General features: G+C 38.3%; 1 protein-coding gene across 2 annotated transcripts in view; it reads right to left on the reverse strand.

Moving 5' to 3' along the window:
• The window catches only part of PRKG1 (protein kinase, cGMP-dependent, type I), a 1,522,098-nt gene that overhangs the window by 506,728 nt on the left and 989,448 nt on the right, over window positions 1–25,922 (reverse strand). For both annotated transcript variants that reach the window (XM_006880306.1, XM_006880307.1), the window contains exon 4: window positions 7,154–7,259. In XM_006880306.1, the coding sequence (XP_006880368.1) occupies window positions 7,154–7,259 (106 nt within the window). The remainder of the gene's footprint in view (window positions 1–7,153; window positions 7,260–25,922) is intronic.

Below are 25,922 nucleotides of genomic sequence, written 5' to 3' on the forward strand. Positions count from 1 at the left end.
CTTATGCATTTTCCTTTGTAACATGTCTGTTTCAAAAGGAGTAGGGGGAAAGGGAAAAATATACAAGAATAAGGAGTCATGATTTCAATTTTCAGTAATGTGGTATCATTATCTCACATAATTTGAGGAGGGAAAAGTGGCATTTTGATTTCTTCAAGCTAAAACTGATAAGGGGCACTCTATCAGTGGCCGGCTCTGGTAGTGTAATGGGTAGCAGGTTATGCTGTGAACCCAAAAGGACCTGATCTGAATCCACTAATAGCTCCTCTGGAGAAAGATGGACCATGTCCTCCTATGTGATGTACATCCTCTGAAAATTCAGTGAAGGGTCAACTATGAGTCAGTTCTTACTGGACGACAATCAGAGTTTAACAGTAAATGTCCCTGCAGCACAGTTTCTAAGATCCTAAAGAAAGATCACAGAACACAGCTGGGCAAGACTACGTCAGTTCCCCTTGAGTCAATTCTGACACACAGTGATCCCATGTGGGGCACGTAGAACTACACTCCCTGCGATTTTCAATCACTGATTGCTGAAAGGCTTATCTTCAGAGACATCTCTAAGTGAGTTTAGCAACCAAAGGTGTTATCCATTTATACTACCCAGGGATGAGAAGGCAACGCGTAAAGAATACCACCTATATTCACGAGCAGCAATGTCAGAAGGAGTCATAGATATGTAACAAAAACACTTAAAACTATGATTTCAGTTGCTTGAAGAGGTTAAGAGCATTTCTCTTAAAAGTGAGTCTTAAATTGTGAAATGAAGGTTGAGTAGGAATTACTATGTGAACGTGAAAGAAAAAGAAAAGCATTCCATCAGAGAAAACAGGGAGCTCTGATGACCTAGTGGGCAAGGAATTGTGCTGTCAATCCAAAGGCAAGTCGTTCAAATTCACCAAGCTGCTCTACAGGGAAAATTTGGGCAGCCTCCCCCTGTGCGAGTGATTGCTGCCTCTGCAGACCTGCTCAAGTGTCAGCTATGAATTAGTTCTGACTCAACGGAATGAGCTTATGGCAGGGAAAGTGGCAGAAGAATGGGAATCCCAGAACATTTGATTGTGCTAATGCGAAACCTATACTTGGACCAAGAAGCAGTCATCAGAACAGAGCAGGGAGACACTGCATGGTTCAAAATCAAGAAAGGGGTCCATCAGGGATGTATTCTGTCTCCATACCTTTTCAATCTGTATGCAGAACAGATCATCCGAGATGCTGGGCTGTACAAAGAGGAATGTGGCATCAGGATTGGTGGAAGAATCATCAACAACCTGCGTTATGCAGATGACACAACCCTGCTTGCTGAAACTAAGGAGGACCTGAATCGCTTGCTGAAGAAGGTCAAGGACTACAGCCTCCTTTATGGATTGAAGCTCAACATCAAGAAAACAAAGATTCTCACCACTGGACCAACTGGCAGCATCAGTATTGATGGTGAAGAGATTGTTAACAGTTTTAGTTTACTTGGTTCCACAGTCAATACTCTTGGTAAGAGCACCCAGGAAATCAGGAGATGAATTACATTGGGAAAGTCAGCTGTGAGGGACCTCTCAAGACTACTGAAGAGCAACGACGTCAGGCTGGAGACTAAGGTACACCTGATCCAGGCTATAGTCTTCGCAATTATGTGCTATGCATCAGAGAGTTGGACAGTGAATAAGGATGATAGAAAGAGAATTGATGCCTTCAAGCTGTGGTGCTGGAGAAGAGTGTTGAATATGCCATGGACTGCTAGGAGAACAAACAGGTTTGTCCTAGAGAGGGTATGTTCCCTGGAGTCAAGGATTCTGAAGCTTCGTCTGAAATACTTTGGGCATATTGCAAGGAGAGATTGGTCCTTGGAGAGGGACATCATGTTTGGCAGAGTGGAGGGGCGGTGCAGGAGAGGAAGACCTTCGATGAGACGGATCGATAGTGTGAGTGGAGCGTTGGGAATTGGTTTGAGATGGCTAGGTTGACACAGGGTAGAAGAGCGTTTAGGGCTCTTGTACACAGGGTCACTGTGAGTCGCAAGCGACTTGATGCACATAACAGCAACAATTTGGACTAAAAGTTGAGGCTTGTTTTCTAAAAAAAAAAAGAAAAAAGATGGACTGTATCCCACTCCTGGGAGTTCCTCTCCTGCTGATTCTCCCAGGTATTTAGAAGACAGCCCTGTACACTCATCCTGTGTGACCTAGAATCTCATCCTACGTGACCACCCTCCATGCTGCTTTCTCGCCTAACTACTATTAAGATGGTGATGTGTATTATAACCACGTGGACAGTCTCCTTGTTTCCTATCACCCTTCAACACAAGAGGGAAACCTTGTGATCAGGAAAACAAATCCTGATCTTCAGAGCACGGGGATAGGGATGCCATAGTAGTACATTTGTCATTCCAAAAGATTAACCACACTGCACAAGTGAGAATAGACGGTTTATTTCCCTACCTCCAAAACCCCAAGTGCATACAGGAAGACCTCTGAGGTCCTTAGACTGGCTTGAGAAGCTTATTTGCTAAACATGACTTCCTAGGTCTTTAATAATGGACAAGTAATGGAAATAAAGGCTCACCATCATCATCATTATCACCACTACCATAAGTTAAGGCCAACAGAAGGCTTACTGCCAACAAGTGCCTTTCAGTAGCCATACAGCAGCTGCATTCTAATGTACCTGTGGGCATAGATGGTAATGCCAACCATGGTATCAGAGTAAACATGCTCCAAGAAGAGAAACATTGAGTAACTCTGGCAGTTATCTGGCTTATTTTCCAGAAGCTATCTTACCACTGGACCAATTGGCAGCATCAGGATGGATGGTGAAGAGATTGAGATTGTTCACAGCTTTAGTTTGCTTGGCTCCACAGTCAACACTCTTGGCACCAGCAGCCAGGAAATTAAAAGGCACATTGCCATTGGAAAGTCTGCTGTTAGGGACCTCTCCAAAGTACTGAAGAGCAATGGTGTCTCTCTGGAGACTAAGGTGCATCTGATACAGGCCATGATCTTTGCAATCACTTGTTATGCATCAGAGAGTTGGACAATGATGATGGAGGATAGAAGTTGAATTGATGCCTTTGAGCTGTGGTGCTGGAGAAGAGTATTAAGAGTACTATGGACTGCTAGGAAAACAAACAGATTCATCCTAGAAAGGGTTAAAATGGGTGGCTCCTTAGAGGCAAGGACTCTGAGGCTCCGTCTAACATATTTTGGACATGTTGTGAGGAAAGACTGGTCCTCAGAGAAGGACATCATGCTTGGGAGGGTGGAGAGGCAGCACAGGAGGGGAAGGCCCTCTATGAGGTGGATTGATTCAGTGACTGGGATAATTGGGATGGGAGTGTCAGAGACAGTGCGATTAGCACAGAACAGAGCGGAATTTTTGGCTGTTGTACATAGGGTCACTATGAGTCGCAAGCAACTCGACGGCACATAACAACAACAACAACATATCAAATTATGATTCTGGCCCTTTAACCCTATTGAGTCGTTTCTCTTTTGTACCTTTATTTCATGTTTTCTAAAGTAAACACAAATGTTCCAACACAGCAAAACACGGAGTCTTTGTTGCTGATAATAATAATTAACATTTGCTTGCTGCCAGCATTTCCCATCACCTTTGGATACTGATATGTACTGTTGTTTCTAAGATGTTGTTGTTATGTGCCATCGAGTCGCTTGCGACTATTCATAGCGACCCTATGTACAACAGCCCTAAACTCCGCTCTGTCCTGTGCCAATCGCACTGTCTCTGACACTCCCATCCCAATTATCCCTGTCACTGAATCAATCCACCTCATAGAGGGCTTTCCTCTCCTGCGCTCTCCCTCCACCCTCCCAAGCATGATGTCCCTCTCTAAGGACCGGTCTCTCCTCACAACATGTCCAAAGTAAGTTAGACGGAGCCTCAGAATCCTTGGCTCCATATAATAAAAAAGAGAGGGTCAAACTACATGACTAGTAATCACAAAATTGGTAAGAACACTCGAATCAAAGTATTCTTGTAATCTTTGTAGAAGATGACATCATTTTCTTGCAGAATAGTTGGTGGGTTGGCCTTTCAGTAAGCAGCTGTTAAGTGTCTTAATTTATGCACCACCATGACTCCATGACCCCTGAATGGAACTCCACAAATGATGAAATGGATCTAGCAGTTACTGTCCTTTAAACTGTCTATCTACAAATCAGTAAGTTTATTGCCAGCAAAAAAAATAACAATGTGCTTAAAACATGGCATTAGTATGAAAAATTTAGTCTAGAACTAAAAATAGCTTTCACAGCCAAATTATTTTAAAACAAGTAGAAAAATAAAAATGTATGGTAGAATAAATAGATGAAGCTTCAGAGATTTATTTATGAGTTGAGTGAGGTCAGTGTTGCAGAAATAGTTTCTTGTTGGACGTGAAGAAGCACATTTGAAGAATGGTGATGGGGAAGAAAGAGAGCCTGAGAGGCAGAATATTGTGTAAAACACAGGGAAAGCACAAATATACGAGAATATTTGATTGATCTCGGGTAAGAAGGAATGAGGTTGAAAGAGGAGATTGCATTGGCTGTAGGAGGACATTGACTGTCCAACTGTATAGACTCCAAGTATTGCAACAGAAATTGGATTCAACCAAGATCTTAAGAAGGCAGAAAGCATTTTAAAGGAGCCCTGATGACAAGTGGTTAAGTGCACTATTGCTAGGGTTTGAACCCAACAGTCATTCTGAAAATTACCCCCTTAGAAATATGGAGTACTTTTCCTGTGTCCTACAGAGTTGCCCTAAGTGGCCTCTGGTAATAGAGTATGTAGGGAGTCAGGATGCTAATTCCAAGGACAAGTCTCTCTAGAGGTTGGACTCTCCCAGCAGCTCTTTGGGAGAAAGAGAATCAATCTCTTCTTGAGATTTACAGCCTCAGAAATGCAATGGAGGATCAACTATAAGTTAGTTCAAACACAATGGCAATGAGGGTACAGGAGTCACAATTAACTCAACACTCATTTGTTGGGTGTAAGGAAGACTAATGCTGGCCTAGGAAGTGATAGTAATCTACCATTTTTCTAGAGCAGAAATCTAGTACAATGTTCTCCAACAATGTGGACCTGAGGTTTTATTGCAATTAGTTACTAAGTGGACACACGAAAAGAGAAATCAACATTAGCATCTAATAATTTTTTCATTTAACCAGTTAAACTATTTGTTCTTATCTCACCACCTGATAGTGTTCATTTACTCTGAAGAGCCAATTTATATTAAGGTTTGTATTTTAGAAACAGAAGAACAAACCAAGGTACCTCTACAAAAGTTCACAAAGAAAATACTACAGAAACAAAAATCTTTCCAAGTTGATTATAAACAAAACTGTGATAGTCTTATCTCTTAAATCACTTCCCACCTCCCCAAAAATATTCTTATTTAGAATCACACAGGACTTAGTCCACTTCCTTGCCAAAACAAAATCAGGGAAGTTGAAATCAACATCATTTAATAATTTCATTGAAGATGAAGCAGAAGAAAATAATTCTTGCACTTTAAAGCACAGAAAGTGAATATTCCATCTATCTATCTCACACGAATAATTTCATTCTCTTGCAAACCATCCTAAACACCAAATAGATATTTACATTCCACTTCTACATGTTAAATACAAACATATTGAGGAAGGCGAAAACACTAATAACTAATATTTCAATATATTACTCTTTGATAATGCATTAGAATTTTATTATGCAATTATCAGGATATAAAGAGAAGATTTTAAATAGAAATGAGAAATGTATAAAAGATGAAGCAGGAACAAAATAAATCAACAGCAGAAAATAACCAAGCAAGGAATATTAAAATTGAACTTTAAAGCAACTCCATAGATATCTGTTAAGATATGCACCTGGAACAAAATGAGAATTTTTTCTCTCAGTCCATTTTAACCATCTACTTACCAAACTGAAACTTTAAAATGAAAATGTCAATATTCTAGTTCTTAAAAACGAATTCCTAATTATTATGGTGCCACTATTCTAGAACGGGACTGACATTAGGGTTCGGGTGAGACTGAGAAAAATTGGATAAATTATGTATACTGCATTGAAACAGATGCGGGAGAGAACTGTTTGAAAGCGATATATGATTGGGTATTACGGTTATGACAAGAGTCCAAAACGAAGGTTGCACAGTGGAGTGTACTTGGGGTGGGGGTAGGGGGTGGGATGGGGATTGTATACCAATGAAATAATTTTTCTTTTACTTTTCAAAGAGAAGTGCGAACTGCAGGGAGGGGTGAGCAGGGAGAAAAATGTAACAATGCATGCATGGAAACCCAAAATCTCTGTAAACATTCATTAAAATTAATTTTTAAAAAAATTAAATTAAAAAACTAAAATCCTAATTATTATTACATGTCACCTTATCTTACATTATCCATGCATCATTTTCTATTTGTAGTTTCACTGGGGGGGAAATGAGTAAGTACTTTGGGGGGAAAGAAGTCACCAGGATTGTCGATATTCTTTTCAATAATAAAATATTTTTCTTTAAGATAAAATAACCTTTAAGATATAAAAGTCATTTCAATTACTTTCACGTGAATTACTAAAAAAAAGCCAGCTTTTCACTCCAAATTTCCATCCTATATTAAGTTGTTATGGCAAGTTAAAATAGCAATAAAATAAAAAGCTTTTGATAGTTGAGAACTGCAATATAAAGTGAATTTAATTTGAGAAATTAAATTTGGGATTAAAGGATAATAAGCTGCTTCTTGGAAACTTTCCATCTTACTCATTTGACCTTTAATACGAAACTTCACACAAGGGATGACTCAGTGTCACAGTGTGGGTGGGTTTAGAAAAGGTCCATAAATGTATTAATCAACAAAAAGTGAGGAATGAGCTAAATATTCTTTTTTTGTTCCAGAAAATGCCCATGTTTCTCGGAGCTGAACTCTTCCATTGAGATGATTTTGAATAGCTGAATACATGTGAAGAGCTTTTGAAGTTCTGACTGAATCACATATGAAAATTAGCATTGGGAATAGAAAGAAGCTAGACCAACACCTACATTTCCACAAGTCTGCATTCCATTAAGGCTGAGATATGGGCATAAAGTCCTCTGTGCACAATAATTTCAGATAAGAGAATCAAAGGACAATAAAATAAATGCTCACAAGAGAAGAAGAAAGTATCCTACCTTTTCAAAAATTCCATATACTCGGTATGCTTGATAAGTCCTGTTCTCATCATTATTGTTTGAAAACATTGTCGATCAATGGCCCAGAGTTTCACATTCACAAGAGCTGGAGGAAAATAAAATAAACACGGGTAAATTAATTCAAGAATTTCAACTGTGAACATCCTCCTACAGAAAAGTTAATTCATGAAAAGTATTAAAAGTTATTAACCTTTTACACACATGTAAAGCTAATAGATGTTGTCCTATTTTGGTAAAAAATCATGCATGCTTACAGGTAAAGTACAGATCCTAATCTTCCACACCAGAATTACTATCTAATAAGAAAGTTTTAGTTGTTTTTCAGTTCCAAAGGAGATAAGATAGTATTTATTGGAAAATATTCGACAACTTTCAGACAATACATAATGGGATTCACATGGAAGGAAAAATAATGTATACAGTACCATTCTCTGATAATTACGTGGAATGATGTTGATAACTAATATGATCATATTTTAATCGCAAAAAGTAGAAGTAAAAATACACTTTTCAGTTTTGGAGGTGAATCTAGTATCATAGTTGCTTTTGTTTTATGTACCATCAACTCGACTACAATTTATAGCAATCCTATGAACAATAGCTCCGAATGCTGCTCTGTCCTGAGCCAATCTCATCGTCTCTGACACACTTGCTCCTATTTGCCACAGACACTATATCAATCCATCTCATCCAGGGCCTTCCTGTCTCGTGCTGACCCTTTACTCTTGCAAGTATGATGTCCTTCTCCAAGGGTTGATTGGTCCATCCTACCAACATGCTTAACGTATGTGCGATGGAGTGTCAAAATCTTAACCTCTAGACTGATTTTACCCTATTCAGGACAGACCTGTTTGTTCTCTTGGCAATCCATGAAATGTTCAATACTTTTACCCAGTACAACAACTCAAAGGCATCAATTCTTCTGTCATCCTTAGTCACTGTCGAACTCTTAGATGGATAGCAGGTAATTAAAAAGACCATGGCCTGGATCAAGTGCACCTTAGTCTTAAGACTGACACCATTGCTCTTTAGCATTCTGGGGAGGTCCCTGAGAGCAGACATTGCCAAAGGAACTCATCTTTTGATTTCCTGATGGCTGATGTTAAGAGTGTTATTGTGGACTAAAGTAAGGTCAAACGGTTAACAATCTTAATCTTTTCTCCATCTATCTTAACTACTAATTGGCCCAGGGGTAAGGATCTCTCTCGCTTTTTTTTTCCTTGATATTGAGATGTACTCCATATTAAAGACCACAGTCCTTGACCCTCTACAGCAAACACTTCAGTTATTCCTCAATTTTGGCAAGCAAAATAGTATTATCTGTACAATACAGGTTGTTGACAAGTCTTCCTCCAATCCTGATGTCACATTCTTCTTCCTCAAGTCCAGCCTCCCAAATGATCAATGCTACATACAGATTGAAAAGGTTTGGAAAAAGGATACATCCATGATACACTCCTTTCTGGATTTTGAACCAGCAGTGTTCCCTCATCATTTCTACACAAATTTCATTCTACAAACTATAGCCTGTGTCCAAAGTTATTGTGTGAAGTTAGATGAGTTTTAACTCTTTGTTTCTGTTCCTACACACCACTAACATTGGTAATGCATAATTTCTAAGTGTTCAAAACAAATACTAGAGAACTGAACATCTGATCTATTGGTTAAACACATAACGTTATAGAAAACCTGATATTACAGTGTTTGACAGAGTAATAAATTAAGGCAATTCAGCACACATGGTAACTTCAGACACAAGTTATAATTTGACACAGGTTATAATTTTGAACAAGGGGATACAGGTAATTTTAAAATCAAGAAAGATGTGCCTTTCATTATACCTACTCAATTTACAAATTGAGCATATAATCCAAGAAGCTGGACTATATAAAGAAAAATGTGGCATCAGAATTAGAGGAAGACACATCAACAACTTGTGTTATGCAGATGAAGTAACCCAGTTTACAGAAAGTGAAGAAGAACTGGAACTTTTATGGAATTCCAAAGACTTCCATTTAGCCTTCAGTATAGGTTATATTTTAACATAAAAACCCCACATTACTGGACCTATAAGCAACATTATTATACATGCAGAAAATATTGAAGATGTCAAGAATTTCACTTTATTTGGATGCAAAATTAGCACCTATCAAAGTAACAGTCAAGAATTAAATAACATACTTTACTAAGAAAAATCCACTGTCAAAGACCTCTTTAAAATGCAAAGAGCAATTTTATCACTTTAAAGAGTAAGGTGAGCCAACTCAGGTCATGTTATTTTTAAGTCTTTGTTATAGATGTGAAAGTTGGATAATAAATAAGGGAGATCCACAGTAAGCGGATGCTTTTGAAGTTGGTTGGTGGGGAAGAGTACTGGTTACACCACGGACTGCCAAAAGCACAAATCCATCTGTGATTTGAGGAAGTACCGTCAGAGCGCTCCTTAGAAGCACAGTGGGACTTCATCTCACACACTCTGGGCATGCTCTCAGGAGCAGCTGGTCCTTCAAATTGAAAAGAATATTGCTGAACACTGTGACAAGGATGTGTCAAATGCGTTAATGGTTGGCTACCCAATGCGGACTGAGAGTGGGGTGGAGCTCCCTGATTAAACAAGCGTGGAAGGAGGAGTGGCGTCCACTTCAATAATAGCTTGCCTCCAGAAACCCTAACAACCTGGAGAGAGGATGAAAGGCACCCAAGCGTCAAGGACTCTCCTTCATAGGGTCGCTATGAGTCCGCCTGCGACTCGACGGCACTTAACAACAACAACAACAAAGGGTCCATGAAAAAAAGAGGACTCAATACAATAGACTGACGCGATGATTGCAACAACGAGTTTAAGTACATAGCAGACGGTAAGGATGGCACAGGAGTGGGCAAGGTTTCGTCCTGTTATATACCGTGTCACTGAGTCAAAACGGATTCAACAGAAAGTGGAGAAGGGGAAATAATATGTCTTTGGTGAAGAGGGATTAGGAGTGGCTGAGGAAAAGCAAAGAAAGAAGATAAAGTATTATACTCCAGATGAAGCATCAGCCTTTGGATTTGGCCTAGATCGTCTTGGAGAAAATGTGATGCTCAGCAACTATCATGACTTCCACCCTACTCAGCTCTAAAAGATAGTATCCTTTAGAGGAAAACTGTCAGCTCTAAAAAGTCAGCTCTGAGATATTAATATTTTTAGAGAAAAAAGATATTAAGTAGAAACAAACAAAGTCCCAAGGATCAGTTGAAAACAGATCACCAAGACTCAAATCTTATTTCACAGGTTTTCTCAGGACCTGTTCTCTCCTAGTCCCTCTGTTGAATCCAGATTCTTTTCCAGAACACCTGTTTACTAAAAACATACCACAGCCCTGTAGCCCGAGATAATCAGGAAAGGATGCATAAAGGATTGAAATGGAAGTAGGACTTTTAAAAAGACTAGAAAGTGAGCTTAAAGAAAGCTGGACAAAGGGTAACTAATGAAGGAAGCATATAACCTGAGCACAGCTGAGAATGAGCTGGGAAATGGGCATAATCCAGCCAAAGAGAAAGAAAAATAATCAGGAATGTCTCATATTTCTATAGAAATGAATATCATTCAAGACTAAGTTGATAGAGTCTCCTCTTTCTGAAAGTTGAAGGTGAACACTTGCTGGCAATAGAAAGTCATTGGTTATGTGCCGTCAAGTCTGTTCAGCCAAGTAGGTAAGTGGTGGTCCTGCCAAGCCAGAGGACTGCTCTGTGAGAGAAAGCAAGCTATTAGAGATGCTTAAAGGCAAAACCAAGGCCAAATCTAAGATTTAAAATACTGCACCACTGTTGTCTCTTCACTTTTTTTTAATGCTCACAAGTAAATAAATGCATCTTAAACCCACTGCAGTCAATCCAGAATCAACTGATAACTAACCCTCCAGCAGGTCTTAAGGAGGCTATAAACCCCATGGGAAGAGATGGATAGAGTGGCTGGTGGATTTGAACCTCAAGAGAGGGGGCCGTCTTCGAATTAGCAGGGCCACTCCCTAAGGACTACACCATGAGAACTCCTGAATAAATACATTCATGCATTTTTTTCTATGTTCATAATTTTTAAAAGTTCCCCAATAGTTCACAGTGCCTCCTTTTGAAGGACAAATTAGGAAGATCTAGTCTGTTTTATAAATAGAAAAAAATTAGTAATAGAATTAGTTGTAATTCTGGTCCATATTTTAACTGTCCCTTGAACTAATTCTCACAAGCAGAATAGTATGTTTAACTAAGCACATACCCATTTCAAAGTTTGGTCCTGTATAAAGATTCAACAAATTTATATGCCCAGCATATAATATAGCAGTTTCACTACGACAGCATTATGTCTGAGACAGACTAATCTAGGACAAGCATAAACCGGATTAAGAAAACACCTGAGTAGTACAAATCACACACTAACAAGAGTACCGCCAAATAACAGTCTATGTAAAAACATAGGGTAGAGTAGTCCTCTAATGAATAATCTATGTGAAGAAAAATGATCTGTAGTAGAAAGTGTTTATATTGTTTCAAAGACTGGAGGAGGAACACATAGTCGTGAGCCCCAGTAATTTGGGAGTCAAATGAAGATAGCAGTAATGGAAATAGTAACAAAAATTGAGTATGCCTCTCCTTCTCTCCCTTCCCCTGCCGTCCCTACGCCTGTGTGTGTGTGTGTGTGTGTGTGTGTGTGTGTGTGTTAAAAGTAGGGAGGAGGAAAAACCATCTGTGATCAGCTGTCTGCAATATTTTAACCATGAGATTTTTAACTCAAACCTATGTCCCTTTTTAGTCCTGCTTGATCAACTATCTCCCCTTTTCTCTATAAATTTCTACAACCCTTTCATCTATATAACACACTGGCATGTAACAAATGAACTCTTACATTGCCAATTATGTCTTTATACCTACATCAAATTTCTTCACCTAAGGTTGTAAATTCCCTAAGAGAAAAGCCACTCTCTCAGAAGAGTATTAAACAACCCACAGACTTCCAAGAGAACAGGCTGTCTGGAAAAGGTGAAACCAGGTTGCTCCTAGTAGATAAGAATTTTATTTGTTTGTTTGTTTTTATACTGATCTATTTACAAAGTTTGAATACCTTGTTTTTCACAAAATATCCTTCCCATTTCCTTCATCCCCCTACACACTGAATTATTGAACCCAATAATTAATACCCTCTGTTTTCACCCTCCCCCCTCTTTGGATCCTCAAAATCATTCTACAACAATAGTTTTATACAGTATTTATCCTTGTGGGACTGAGTTAGTTCATTCAGAATAGTGCTCTCCAGTTCCTCCCAAGTTAGATAGTAACTTACAAAATCATTGCTCCTATGTGCTGTGTAGAATTCCATTGTATGAATGTACCACAACTTCTCAATCCTTTCGTTTGTGATTGGACATCTGGGCTGTTTCCCTGCTCTTGTGATGGTGATTAATGCTGCTAGGAATATCGATGTACAAGTCTCTGAGCCCCAGTTCTCATTTTCTGGGGTATATTCCAAGCAATGGAATACCTGGGTCATATGGAATTTCTATGTTCAACTTTTGAAGAAGCGTGAAACTGCTTTCCAGAGTGGTTGTACCATTTTGTAATCTCACCAATACTGTATAAGAGTTCCTATCTTGTAACATCCTCTCCAACACTTATTATTTGCTATCCTGTTAAACTTTGCCATTGTTACTGGAGTTAGATGGTATCTCATTGTGGTTTTATTTTGCATCTCTCATTGCCAGTGATTTGGAGCATTTCTTCATGTTGGCCATTTGATTATCTTCCTCTGTGAAAATTCTTTTCATGTCTTTTGGTAGGTAAGGATTTTGAAACTCCCTCTCACATATTTTGGGCATGTTACCAGGAGGGTCCAGTCCTTTGAGAAGGACATCATGCTTGAAAGGGTGGAGGGATGGTGTAGGAGAGGAAGACTGGATGAGAAGAATTGATACAGTAACTGAGGTAATAGCAGTAGGTGTGTCACAATTAGTGAGATTAGCTCAGGATAGGACAGAGTTTAGGGTTATTGTTCATAGGTACATGAGTTGCAGGGTGAACATAACATCTTTTATTAACTCCCACGGAAATGATTTTTCAATAAAATTTACATGCATGCAAATCACTTATACAAAGGACATGGGTAGTCCTAGTGTTAAATTATAAAGCCTAAACTGAATTTATGGATGTCACACAAACTATGCTTCCAAAATGACCTCTAAAAAGAAATCCCCAGGATTGGATACTTAAACTTATCTTTAGATTAATTTGCCTTTGATAGGCCTCTAAATGCTGGGGTAAATTTCTGATATTTTACATGACAATAAGCATAGTTTGATGAGATCGCAAGTTTGTGTATAACCTTCAGCAAGTTATTGGAACTTTTTTTATATTAGACGAATATACAGATTAGTTGAGTCAGCATTTGCAGGCAAGCAAGCATGACTAATAATCACCTTGTTTCTGATAAAAAAAATGTCGTTGCATCAGAGTTGTGATTAACATCTTGCTATTTAAACTGTCTGCTGGAAAGTAAGGTTTTTGCTTTCATAAATTACTTTTTTTAAAAAACTATCCTTGATCTTAAGTAGTAAGTACACTAATCTCTCTAGGATGTAAACACTTCACAAAATAATTTCCTGTGATTGTTAAGATTACTGAGGGTTTAAACCAGAGAAATTGTTGAAAGGAGATTTTCCTTTTGTTCAAGTTTTTAACACAAATTTATACCTTTTTCACATATTTATGCATTTTTAACACAACCAGGCAAATTTAAGTCACATAGGTCACTCACAAGACATTTCTACAAGGCAATGCTACCACTCATATTAATAATTTGCATGTTTCTCACATTCTGCATTACATTAAAAAGATTATCAAAAGCAAGAATTCAATGAAAATTTTCAATATTGAATTTCATATGTGAATCAAATCTTAGTCTAAACACTATTTTTACTTCACTGGGGAGAAAACTTCGCCTAAAGACTCTTATAATCTCTACTAAGAAATAATTCTCAACACTCATTCTTTTCTCTGTAGATAAGCAGTAGTTGAGTTGTCTGATGTAACTTCTGGGATAATTTCTCTTTCCTAAAGTCAACTTTTGTTACTCAGGTCATATTCTAACACAGTTGATTGGTCTGGTTTAAATCTATCTGCTGGTCTACACTCTCGTTAAATGGACTAACAGCATTTGAGGATTTTCTGAAGGAGGAAGACCAGAGAAAGATAGTATCATCTTACAGTCCCACCTCAACGTCACTCTAAATAAAAATCAACTTAAATTGCAGGTTACTGGGCATAACAAAAACCTATTCTACCTCCTATTTCTTAAGGCCTGGATCTTTTCTGAGCACTCAGATATACTCTGGCCAAATCAGAAGCATGAAAAGACTTTGAGGGAGCTCATCAAGCCCACAACTGTTCCCCTGCATTTGTGTGACATATGCTAGCCTAAAGCTAAATCCCAATTGCATGTACAACTTTAAACATGTTCTGTTACAATTGCTTCATAATTAGAAAAGACTATTTGTTGTTTACAAGGCATCTGGAGCAGACTGCAAAGTACTCACTGTTAGTATGGAGAATATATTGTACTCTTTTCTGTCTAAAAAACAAATGATCCATTTTAAAGATGTGTATTACATGAAGAGGAGCCCTTACTCCAAAGTAAGTATTATATCAGGCTCTTAATGAAAAGATTGGAGGATCCAATGTACCAATCACTTTAGGAGAAAGATGAACAGTCTCCTCATATAAAATCTCCAGGCTTGGAAACCTTCTGGAGAACTGTTAGGAGTTGGCACCAGTTCAAAAGCAGTGGGTTTTACTTTATTGTTTGAAGAGGATAGGTGGTAAAATGGGGCACTGGAGATACAGTTATAAATAGAAAAAGAGAAATATAATAATATTGGAAATGGAAATAAATAGAAAAACAGATCCATATTCTCATGGTTTTTACATATGTAAAACCAAGTGGTATACTGGGCTATCCTGTAACGAAGACAGAAATGAAATAAATGTTTCTCTAAATTCTATTTGACATTGTATAATATGCAACATTACTAGTAAATTCCAATTCATGACTTTTAAAGCATTACCCATCATAACCAGTGTCTTTATTCTCTAAGACCATGTATAACTTTCCTTAACAGAGATGCCAAAAGCGAATGGTTTTAACAGAAATTTACTCCTCTACAATGATGTTATGTGTCATCAACAAAGACTATTATCAACCCTATTAAAAGCAGATCTGAGCTCTGTCCTGTCCTATGCCATCCTCACTGTCTCCAACACACTGAGCCCATTGTGCAGTTACTGTGCCAATCCATCTCATTGAAGTTCTTCATCTTTCTCTGACATTTCACCTTTCCAAGCACGAAGTCCTATTTCAAGGCATACCCACTTGTAGCAACATGTCCAAAGTATGTGAGAAAAAGCTTCACTATCCTCACTTGATAACAGGTACTTTGGCTGCACTTTCACGGCATGAGTGTTTGTTCTTTTGGCAGTCCATGGAATAGTCAGTTCTCTAACATCACAACTCAAAGGCATCAATTTTTTTCTTCTGTCATCCTTATTCATTGTCCAGTTCTGAGACAAATAGCAAGTGATTCAAAAGAGTATGGCTAGAATCAGGCACACATTAATCTTCAAACAGACATCATTGCTCCTCAGTAACTTGAAGAGGTCCCTGATGCAAACTCTCCCAAGATAATACATCTCTGATCTCCTAACTGCTGGTTCTAAGGGTGCTGATTGTGGATCCAAATAAATGAAGTCATTGACAATTTCGATCTTTTCTCCATCTATCATGATGTTATCCATCAGTCTAGTGGAGAAGATTTTTGTTTTCCTAATGTTGAGAAGTACTCAATCTTGAAGGTTGTAACCTTTGATCTTCAGCAAATGTTTCAACTCCTCACTTTCAGCAAGGAAGGCTATGTTATTTGCTTACCACAGATGGTTGATGAATCTTCCTTCTATCCTGATGCCACATACTGATTCATACAGTTAATTTTCTTGACGTTTTTGTTCAACAAATAAATTGAATAGGTAAGGAAGAAATAATACAGTGCTAAAGCACACAATTCCTAATTTTAAACCATGCAGTGTTCCCCTACTCTGTTCCAACAATAGCTTCTTGGTGTTGGTATAGGTTTCATATGAGCATGATTAAAAGTTCCGGGATTCCCATTCTTCTAAATGTTAACCATAGTATGCTTTGATCAATACAGTCAATAATTTTACAAAGCCAAAGAACATAAATAGATATACTTCTGGTAGTCTTTGCTTTCTGCCAAGATCCATCTGAAATCAGCAATGAAATCTCTGGTGCCACAGCATCTTCTAAATCCAGCTTCAACTTTCAGCAGTTCTGTGTCAATGTACGGTTCTAGATATTTTTGGATGATCTTCAGCAATATTTTGCTTGCATGTGATACTAATGATATTGTTCAACAATTTCCACATTCTGTTGGATCACTTTTCTTGGAGATGGGAATAAATACGGATCTTTTCCAGTCAGTTTGTCAGGTAGCTGTGGTCCATGTAGGATTGCTGTGTACCATCATGTCATAAACAACTCATAGCTGATCCTCTAACATGTTCTCAGAAGCAGTAAATCACCTAGAAGAAGACTGCCCATCTTCTCCCACAGAGCAGTTGGTGAAAGGTAGAAATCCAAATTCAAGGAGCCAGAATTTGTGAAAGGCTTTGTCTCTTTGAGTTAATAATACAAATCAATTAACTATACCACCAGAACTTTCTCTCTATCTCTAGTCTCTTTGTGCCTCTCTTGCAATTAATAGTGTTTGTTTTCTTTTTGTGAAACCTAAAATCTTTTTTGTAGAACAAAGGAATACTGCAATGTTTATAAATGGGAAAGTTATGTGGCAGAATCGAAACCTTTCACCTTAATTTTTCAATCTGTATGCATGGCAAGTAAACTGAGAAGTTTTGCTATATAAAGAAGAATGCAGCATCAGGACTGGAGGAACATTGACAACCCATGATATACAAGTGGCACAATTTTGCTTGTTGAAAACTAGGAATACTTAGAGGACTTACTGATAAAGATCAAAGACTATAGCCTTCATTATTGGTTATAATTCTACATAATGATAAAATATCTCACTACTAGAACAAAAGCAACATCATGATAAGCAACAACCAAATAAAGGTGGAACTTGTAAAAAATTTCACTTCACTTACATCCCAGTCAATGCTCACAGTAATGCACTGCATTGGGGAAATCTGCTGTTAAAAAAAATAAATAAATAAAGTATCTTAAAATGTTAAAAATCAAAGAGTTCACTTTGAGGGAAAAGGAGTGTATGACCCAAACCATTGCCAATCACTTCATACATATATGAAAACTGGAGAGTAAATAAAGAAAAGTAAAGAACAATAGAAACCTTTGAATTAAAATATTGACAAAGAGTAGTGAATATATTTCATTATCATCACTAGTAAATTATACAGGATAGTAAGACTTTTTCTCCTGTACTTTGGGTACGTTATCAAAAGGGTTCAGGTCCTAAACAAGGATGGGCAATCTCTTCTTGTGTATTGACTGCCTCTGAAAACCCTCTCGAAGATTACTTTTGAGTCAGTTCCAACTTGGCAGTCTATACCACCACCACTGTATGTTACCATTCATGCACCATTGATTCAGATCAACCCATAGATGACCCTCCAGTGGGTTTTCAGAGACTGAAAATTTTATGGAGAGAGACAGGCCATTTTTCTCCATTACGGCAGCTGATGAATTCAAACTGTGTGCCCTTAAGTTGACAACCCAGCTCCTTACCACTAGGACACCTACATTACTGTTGTTTTTGTTGTTGCGTACTGTCAAATCAAAACCAACCTCTAGTTGTCCCTCCAGTGGGTTTTGAGAGGCATTAAATTGCACTAGAGGAGATTGTCCATCTTTCTTCTGCAGAGAAGCTGGTAGATTTGAACCATGTGCCTTTGAGATATAGATAGATAGATAGATAGATAGATAGATAGATAGATAGAGAGAGAGAGATACACACATATACTATACACACATACATACATATATACTATATACACATACATACATAACATATATATACATATGCACACACACAAACACACATACGTAGCTTATCTTTGTAAATCTAGTACCAAACACTGTTCTTGAGATTTAATAAGGAGTCAATAAATGTTTGCTGGAAAAACTCATCAATAGTACTGCCTCACATGCTTCAGTATAAATATCACCCAACTCTTGATTTTAGATAGCCTTTAGATTAGATTATAAACAGTCCTCAAATAATTTAACTGAAGTCAAAGCCCAGAAAAATTCAAAAATCAATTATTAAGCAGATGGTTTGTGATCCTTTAGAAAAGAAGGCAAAGGCTGAGTGGCTATTTGACTTTAAAGAGATCCACTTTCAGTGGGCTCCTTAATGTGTCCAAGGGTCCAAATCACATCAGGGAGGTTGCAGACCTGGCTCATGTTGGGTCTTAACAAGCTTCAAACTCTGGCTGGCAACTGAAATGGGGTATGCTGGCAGCCCTCTTCTGGTGACAAGCCTGTTGGCACATTGTGAATAGTGTGCCTTATTCAAAAATATCAGCACATGTTTAGTAAATGTCATTGCACATCTGTGCATAACAACAGATTTCAGATCCTGAATCTCATTAAGGAACCAAGTATTACATCTATAAGTCCTTTTGTCAGTTGGATGGGCTTCATCCTTAAACACCAAGATGTTGGAGACATATGTTTACAGATACCTGAACTTCAAGCAAACATCTTTAAAAAGTCATCTTAATCACTTTTCATTATAAACTGAACTACAGAACTTGAGCTTGGAAATATTATTGAGTCTCCTTGAAAAGAGGACACTCTCTCTCCTTACTCAGTTCTTCTACTGCACTGTTTGTCTTTCTGCAAACTGTCTATATGCCAGAAGCCATGCATTTGAAGGATTCTTAATTAATCTTATTTCTGGAAGGGAGAAAATGAAGCATTAAGACTATATGCCTGTTAGACTCCTGTGGCATCTCCCCTGCAAAGCTCACTGCTGATGTGTTTTCTATATTTCCATTTACCTTTTATACTTCAATATCACTGGTACACCATCACCTGAGGGCTAGACCCACAGCCATTATTTAGCATACCTCTCAAGTTCTTACAGATGTATGAAAACAAACACTTTCATCAAGGTCTCATTAAGAAAGTGTATGACAGAACTGGCTAAAAGGAATAGATGCAGTATTACCCAGCATTTATTTTTCTAAACACTGGTAAATTTTGAATCAGAAATGTCTCTTTTTTTTGTGAATATCTTCTTTAGCAAATTATATGTAATTCTCTGAATCTGGCAGAATTCTGGGGGAAGAGCACCAGGAGAGGAGCTCTCGTTTCTACTAGCAGTTGAAGTAGACGACATCAAGAAATGTCAAGTGAGCTCAGCTGTTCCACATTCTCAGAACTGTCTGCTTTCAGCATACTAGGAGAATGTCATCTCCTTGTGACTTTTTCTCATCTGGATGATGCCTGATGCTGTGAAGAAGACTGATCATTCAACAATGATTGAAAAAATGAGCTTTAATTAACAAGAATGGAGAAACAGGTTAGCCTATTATTAAATATGGAAACCAACAGCTCTTATGCTCTTATATATACACAGAGGAAAACAATCATCTATTGTTTGTAACACGATTATTCTTTTGGTCAGCAGCAAGAAAAAAAAAATAATTCTTTCCAAAAGGGGGACCTTCTGCATCCATGTATTAAGCACACTAGACAAACCTCATTTCATTATACTGAGCGATATTTTCACAAAATGGCACTAATAGTGAATGAAAGCAAGTACAATCTGGATGCCTAAAGAATTGTTAAATATATAAACCAAAAGGTAGTCTGGCCCATGCCTCACTTTCTTCCTCCATTCCTTTCACTAAAATCTCAGGTATCATATATATATATACCTTCATTTTTATCTCCTCGACTCTGTCCTACCTCATAAATAATAAGGCACCGAATAAAAAGTTATGTGGAAGCCTTACTGTGATTGGTAAAACTTGTGAACCTTGCTTTTTAAAAAAACTAAGTAAAGAAGTAACATTTATAGACAAAGTGCTAGTCAATAGGCCTTTTATTGTAAGAACTACCTTCCCTCTGTAACTTGATTTGTACCACTATTAGAACTTCTACTTGGAATATTATTGCTTTTTTAATTTTTGACTCATGTACTTTTAACTTGTTAGTTAAATTTGTGTCTTCTAGGCTGCAACACTTCCATGATACATCTTCAAGGATATGAACATGTACGGCTAAGTACAATTGATAACAGTGCATCTAAATTCCAAAATCAATCTCCGTCATAGTCTATGTGTTTCCTATTGCCAAAGGGGCCCTTTAGAGTAGTTAGAGAAGATCTATACCCTGAGACCTGCAGTGTCCCTTTTCAGCAGGAAGTAGCTAAGAGAATACGCCATCCCCTTTTCCTTATGAATCAGGTGAAGTCTCTCTCAGGGAGGAGTGACAGGGAATGGCAAAGGACACACTAACAAAGGAGATTAATAAGAACTGGCTTTGACAAGCACTGTGGCAACTGGACAATTAAAACAGACTTTCAAGGGGGGAAAAAAAGAACGAACTGGGGAGGAATGTAGAGAAAATAGTGCAACAATGAATGAATGAAAACACAAAATCTCTGCAAATGTTCATTAAAATTAATAAAATTTTTTTAAAAAGAAATAACATTTAATTCTTGCATTGATGGAGTTTCAGAAATATTGGCTTTGATAAACTCCAACCTTGGTCAGGATAATTTTGGAAACTCTGTCAACAGATACTGATAGACCAAGCATAACCTATTGTTCATTCACATCATTCAAGGATGTTTATTCTGCAGAATGAGGTAAGGTGTGGACATACGCAACAGGGTTCCTGCTGTGCATGGACCATGTCTTGCATGGATGTTCTACAGCATCTCTTCTTGTGGGACTCCCTTCCAGGAGAATTTATTCCTAGTTCTCCCTTCCTGTACATCTCTGAGGAGAGCTGGTGGCATAGTCCCTTTGTACAGAGCAGAGCTGCTAGGGGAAAAATCATACCTCTCTGGCAATTTGATATTTCCAGAGTATGTGAACAATTATATGTGACTTTAAGTGAGAGCCGATTCATAATTGATCCTTCAGAAGCAGTTAATTACATGGGAAGCAGATTCCCATCTTTCTCCCATGGAGCAGACGGCACATTCAAACCACATGCCTTTGGGTAGGCCATGCAACTTCTTACCACTTGGCCACCAGAGTTCTGCTTTAACTTCAGGTTGTTGTTGTTGTTGTTGTTGCTGTTGTTGTTATGTGCCATCGAGTTGCTTGTGACTCATAGCGACCTTATGTACAACAGCCCTAAACTCTGCTTTGTCCTGTACCAATCGCACTGTCTCTGATACGCCCATCCTGATTATCCCAGTAACTGAATCAATCCACCTCATAGAGGGTCTTCCCCTCCTGCGCTGTCCCTCCACCCTCTCAAGCATGATGTCCCTCTCCAAGGACCGGTCTCTCCTCACAACATGTCCAAAGTATGTTAGACAAAGCCTCAGAATCCTTGCCTCCAAGGAGCTGCCCGGTTTAACCCTTTCCAGAATGAATCTGTTTGTTTGCCTAGCAGTCCATGGTACTCTCAATACTCTTCTTCAGCACCACAGCTCAAAGGCATCAATTGTCCTTCTAGCCTCCTTCGTCACTGTCCAACTCTCTGATACATAACAAGTGATTGCAAAGACTGTATCATATGCACCTTAGCCTCCAGAGAGACACCATTGCTCTTCAGTACTTTGGAGAGGTCCCTAACAGCAGACTTTCCCATGGCAATACGTCTTTTCATTTCCTGGCTGCTGGTGCCAAGAGTGCTGACTGTGGAGCCAAGCAAATTAGAGCTGTGAACAATCTCAATCTCTTCACCACCCATTCTGATGCTGCCAATTGGTCCAGTGTTTGTTTTTGGTTTTGGGGTGTTGTTTTTTTTTTTAATTCAGATTACCTCTTAGGACAATCAGTTAGGTTACATATTTGCATGGGTTAGTTTAGTTTTAGGTTTGTCTTTGCCTTTAAAAGGAGTATAGGTTGGCACACAAATCACTATTTGTGGCATTTTCCCTGAGCTCTAGCTCACATATACATAATACAGAATCTAAGCCCAGAATAGAATTTTGTATATTACAGAGGACTTTCATAAATACAGCTCTACTTTTTCAAGATAGCACTAAGATAAAACACATTATAATTCCATTTACCAAGAGAAAAATAACAAGCAGAGAGGTTAGGTGATTTTATAAAGATTATCCACCAGAGTTGACAGCTACAAGTTTCAGCCTTTGTGAATCCTTCAAGGACATTTTAAATTTATGTATCACAATGAAAAAAAAATGCTCAGATCAATACAGTACTGATTTGAAGATGCTCATTTTCAAAATTGTAAATTTATAACTGCATGACATATATACATTGCAATTTATCCTGTGTTTTAAAAAGAATATAAACAATAACATGTTTTAGGTGTCATTGAGTTGACTCTGATCCTTATCTACTCTGTGTACAACAGATTGACACCTTACCCTATTCTGCACCATTCAACCTCCACTGTGCTCAAGGCCATCATTGCAGCAGCCAGGGTGCCAATCCATCTCTCCGGGGATCTATACTCCATCTCTGATCTCCCATGTGTTCAAGCATGATGTTCTTCTCCAAAACTGACCCCACCTGACGACATGCCTACAGTTTGTGTGATGACGTTTCCCCATCCTTGCTTTAAGGGAATATCCTGGATGTACTTACCCTAATGCTTGCTTTTCTTTCGGTAGTCCATGGTATATTACCTCTCCTCATCAACACCATAATTCTAAAAGTATCAGATCTTCTTCGGTTCTCCTTGTTCTAAGTTCAATTTTCAGAAACACATACACACACAGTACCAAGGCTTGGATCAGGCACATTTTACCTTTAAAGTGACACCTTTGCTCCTTAGCACTTTAGACAGGTCCTTAATTGTAGGCTTGCCCAATGTAATTTCCAGAAATGTTAAGCAATTCAGTTGACTTGAACTAATCTTTGAAAGTTAAAGTATTTCAAAACACTATTAGGAAGTACTGATACATAAAATTATGTACATGGCAGATACACATGACTACAGCTTCTATATAATAAATCACTTCTTTTATAAGGAAGAATTCAAGGAATTCTAAACTACTGCAGATATGATAGTAGATAAGACAAATGTAAAAGCTTCTAGAAGCTTACAGTTGTGCAGTGGAAGAGAAAAAAACCCTGAGAAATATTAATGCAATGCAGTAAGTGTCAGAATTATAAAAATGGCAAGTTCAAAAGGTGTGTGGGAACATCTTAGAAGTGAGGAGGAGTTTCCTGATGAGTGTTTGTAACCACGCAGATGAGTTGTTAGCTCTCCTGAGTAGTTCTGACTTACAGTGACCTTATGAACATTAATAGGTCCTGTGTCAAGTTCATGTCCATTCTTATGTCTAACCCCACTGTTGTAGGTGTTACTGTAATCCATTTTATTGAGGCTGTCTCTCAATTTTCCCTGCCCCTATACTTTACCAGTCATCATGTCCTTTTGGAGTATTTTGTATTTCCTGGTAATGTCCAAACTAAATGAGTTTAAGTCACACTGTTCTGACATCTAAGGAACCTTCTGGTTTTGCTTCTTTTGAAAATGAATTATCTGGTTTTGGCAGTCCTCTGTGTGCTCAATATCCTTGACAAATATCACAAAAGGCTTCCAGACAAATCACCAAAGTAAGACAAACTGACAGATGGGGGTAAAATAAATTATTATTACGGATGTGTCCTATCTCCCTATCTTTTCAAACTATATGCAGAACAGATTATCCAGGAGGCTGGGCTCTATGAGGAGAAACGTTGCATCAGGATTGGAGACTCATTAACAATCTGTGTTATGCAGATGACACAACTCTGCTTGCTAAAACTGAGGAAGACCTAAAGTGCTCGCTGCTGGAGCCTTCAGTAGGAACTGAAGATCAACATCAAGGAAACAAAGATTCTCACTATTGAGCGACTTGACAGCATCATGATAGATGGTGAAGAAACTGAGATTGTTTATAGCTTTTGTTTGCTTGGCTCCACAATCAACACTCTTGGTACCAGGAGCCAGGAAATAAAAAACAAATTGCATTGGGAAAGTCTGCTGTCAGGGACATCTCCAGATTACTGAAGAGCAACAATGTCAGTCTGAAGACTAAGGTTTCCAGGCCATGGTTTTCACAATTATGTGCTATGCATCAGAAAGCTGGAAAATAAATAGGGATGATAGAAGGAGAATTGGTGCCTCTGAGCTGTGTTGCTGGAGAAAAGTCTTGAATATACCATAGACTGCTAGGAGAACAAATAGGTTCTTCCTGGAGAGGGTAAAACCAGGCTGCTCCTTGAAGGCCAGAATTCCGAAACTTCATCTGACACCCTTTGGGCATGTTGCAAGAAGGGACCAATCCTTGGAGAGAGACATCATACTTGGGAGGGTGGAGGAACAATGCAAGAAAGGAAGTCCCTACATGAGATGGATTGACTCAGTTCCTGGGGTAATGGGAGTAGATGTCCAGAAAAAATAAAGTTGGCTCCAGATAGACCAGGGTTTAGAGCTGTTTAACATATGATCATTATTAGTTACAAGTGACTCAATGTCACCTAACAATGCAGTTTGCTTTATTGTACTGAATAACTTTAAAAATAGAAACCCCAATTTTCTTTCCTCTCATTCAAGCCTATACCCAGGAAAGAGAAACCTTTTATTTAGTTTAAGGCCAAAACCCCTAAAGGACAAACAAGGCAGTTCTCACTATCAGTTCAGAACGAGTTCCATCATTCTAGCTTGCTCTCCTTCCATACTGTGTCATCTGATAAACTCCTCTGAGCCAACAATGGTGAATTCATACCAAACTCCCCACCTTCTCTTGTTTCTTGTCATTGTTTACTTCATTCTGATAGTATAGATTTCCAAAAAGCACTTACATACGTCCTGACAATCACATCAATTTGGTAATGACAAGAATCTTAAATCTTACATTTACAAGAGTAGCACATGGGTTGCGGAGCCTTCCCTGGACTGACTCTCCTGGTTTGCTGCAAACTTTAAGCAGTTCGATGTAGGTTCCAGAATCTATGTGCTACTTCTGTCCGCAGATACAGTAATATGTTGTGAACATAATACGGCAAGCTCTAATGTCAAAAGACTAAGGATTCAGTTGTTAATCAAAAGGTCAGTGGTAGCCTACCAGTCAGTAATTTTGTGAAAGGAAAACACTGGTAAACAGCACCAGTAAGATTTACAGGCTATCAACCATTTGAGTTGTTCTGTTCTATCACAGACAGAGCACAGCCTTCTAGTTGACACAGAGGGAGTATAAACGAGTAGTAAGAAGTTGCACTGTAATCTCAAAGACACACAGTTCAAATCCACCAGATGCCCCACAGAAGAAGGATACGCAATTTACTGCCCCCGAATCCACCAGAGGATCAGCTGTGAGCCAGTTCTGACTTGACAGCAAACAAAAACAATTCTACCACAGAGCTTTGTAGTGAGTCAAACTGAACTGAACGCACAGAATGACAGAAGGAGCAAATATAACACAAAAATGACCACTTTAAGTGTACAGTTTGATATTATATTCACTGTGTTGTACAATCATTTATATTCATTTTCAAAAGCTTTTCAGCATCCTCAATAGAAACT

Source organism: Elephantulus edwardii, unplaced genomic scaffold, assembly GCF_000299155.1.
Source record: "Elephantulus edwardii isolate Elephantulus edwardi_28Jun2011 unplaced genomic scaffold, EleEdw1.0 scaffold00007, whole genome shotgun sequence".
Lineage (NCBI taxonomy): Eukaryota > Metazoa > Chordata > Mammalia > Macroscelidea > Macroscelididae > Elephantulus > Elephantulus edwardii.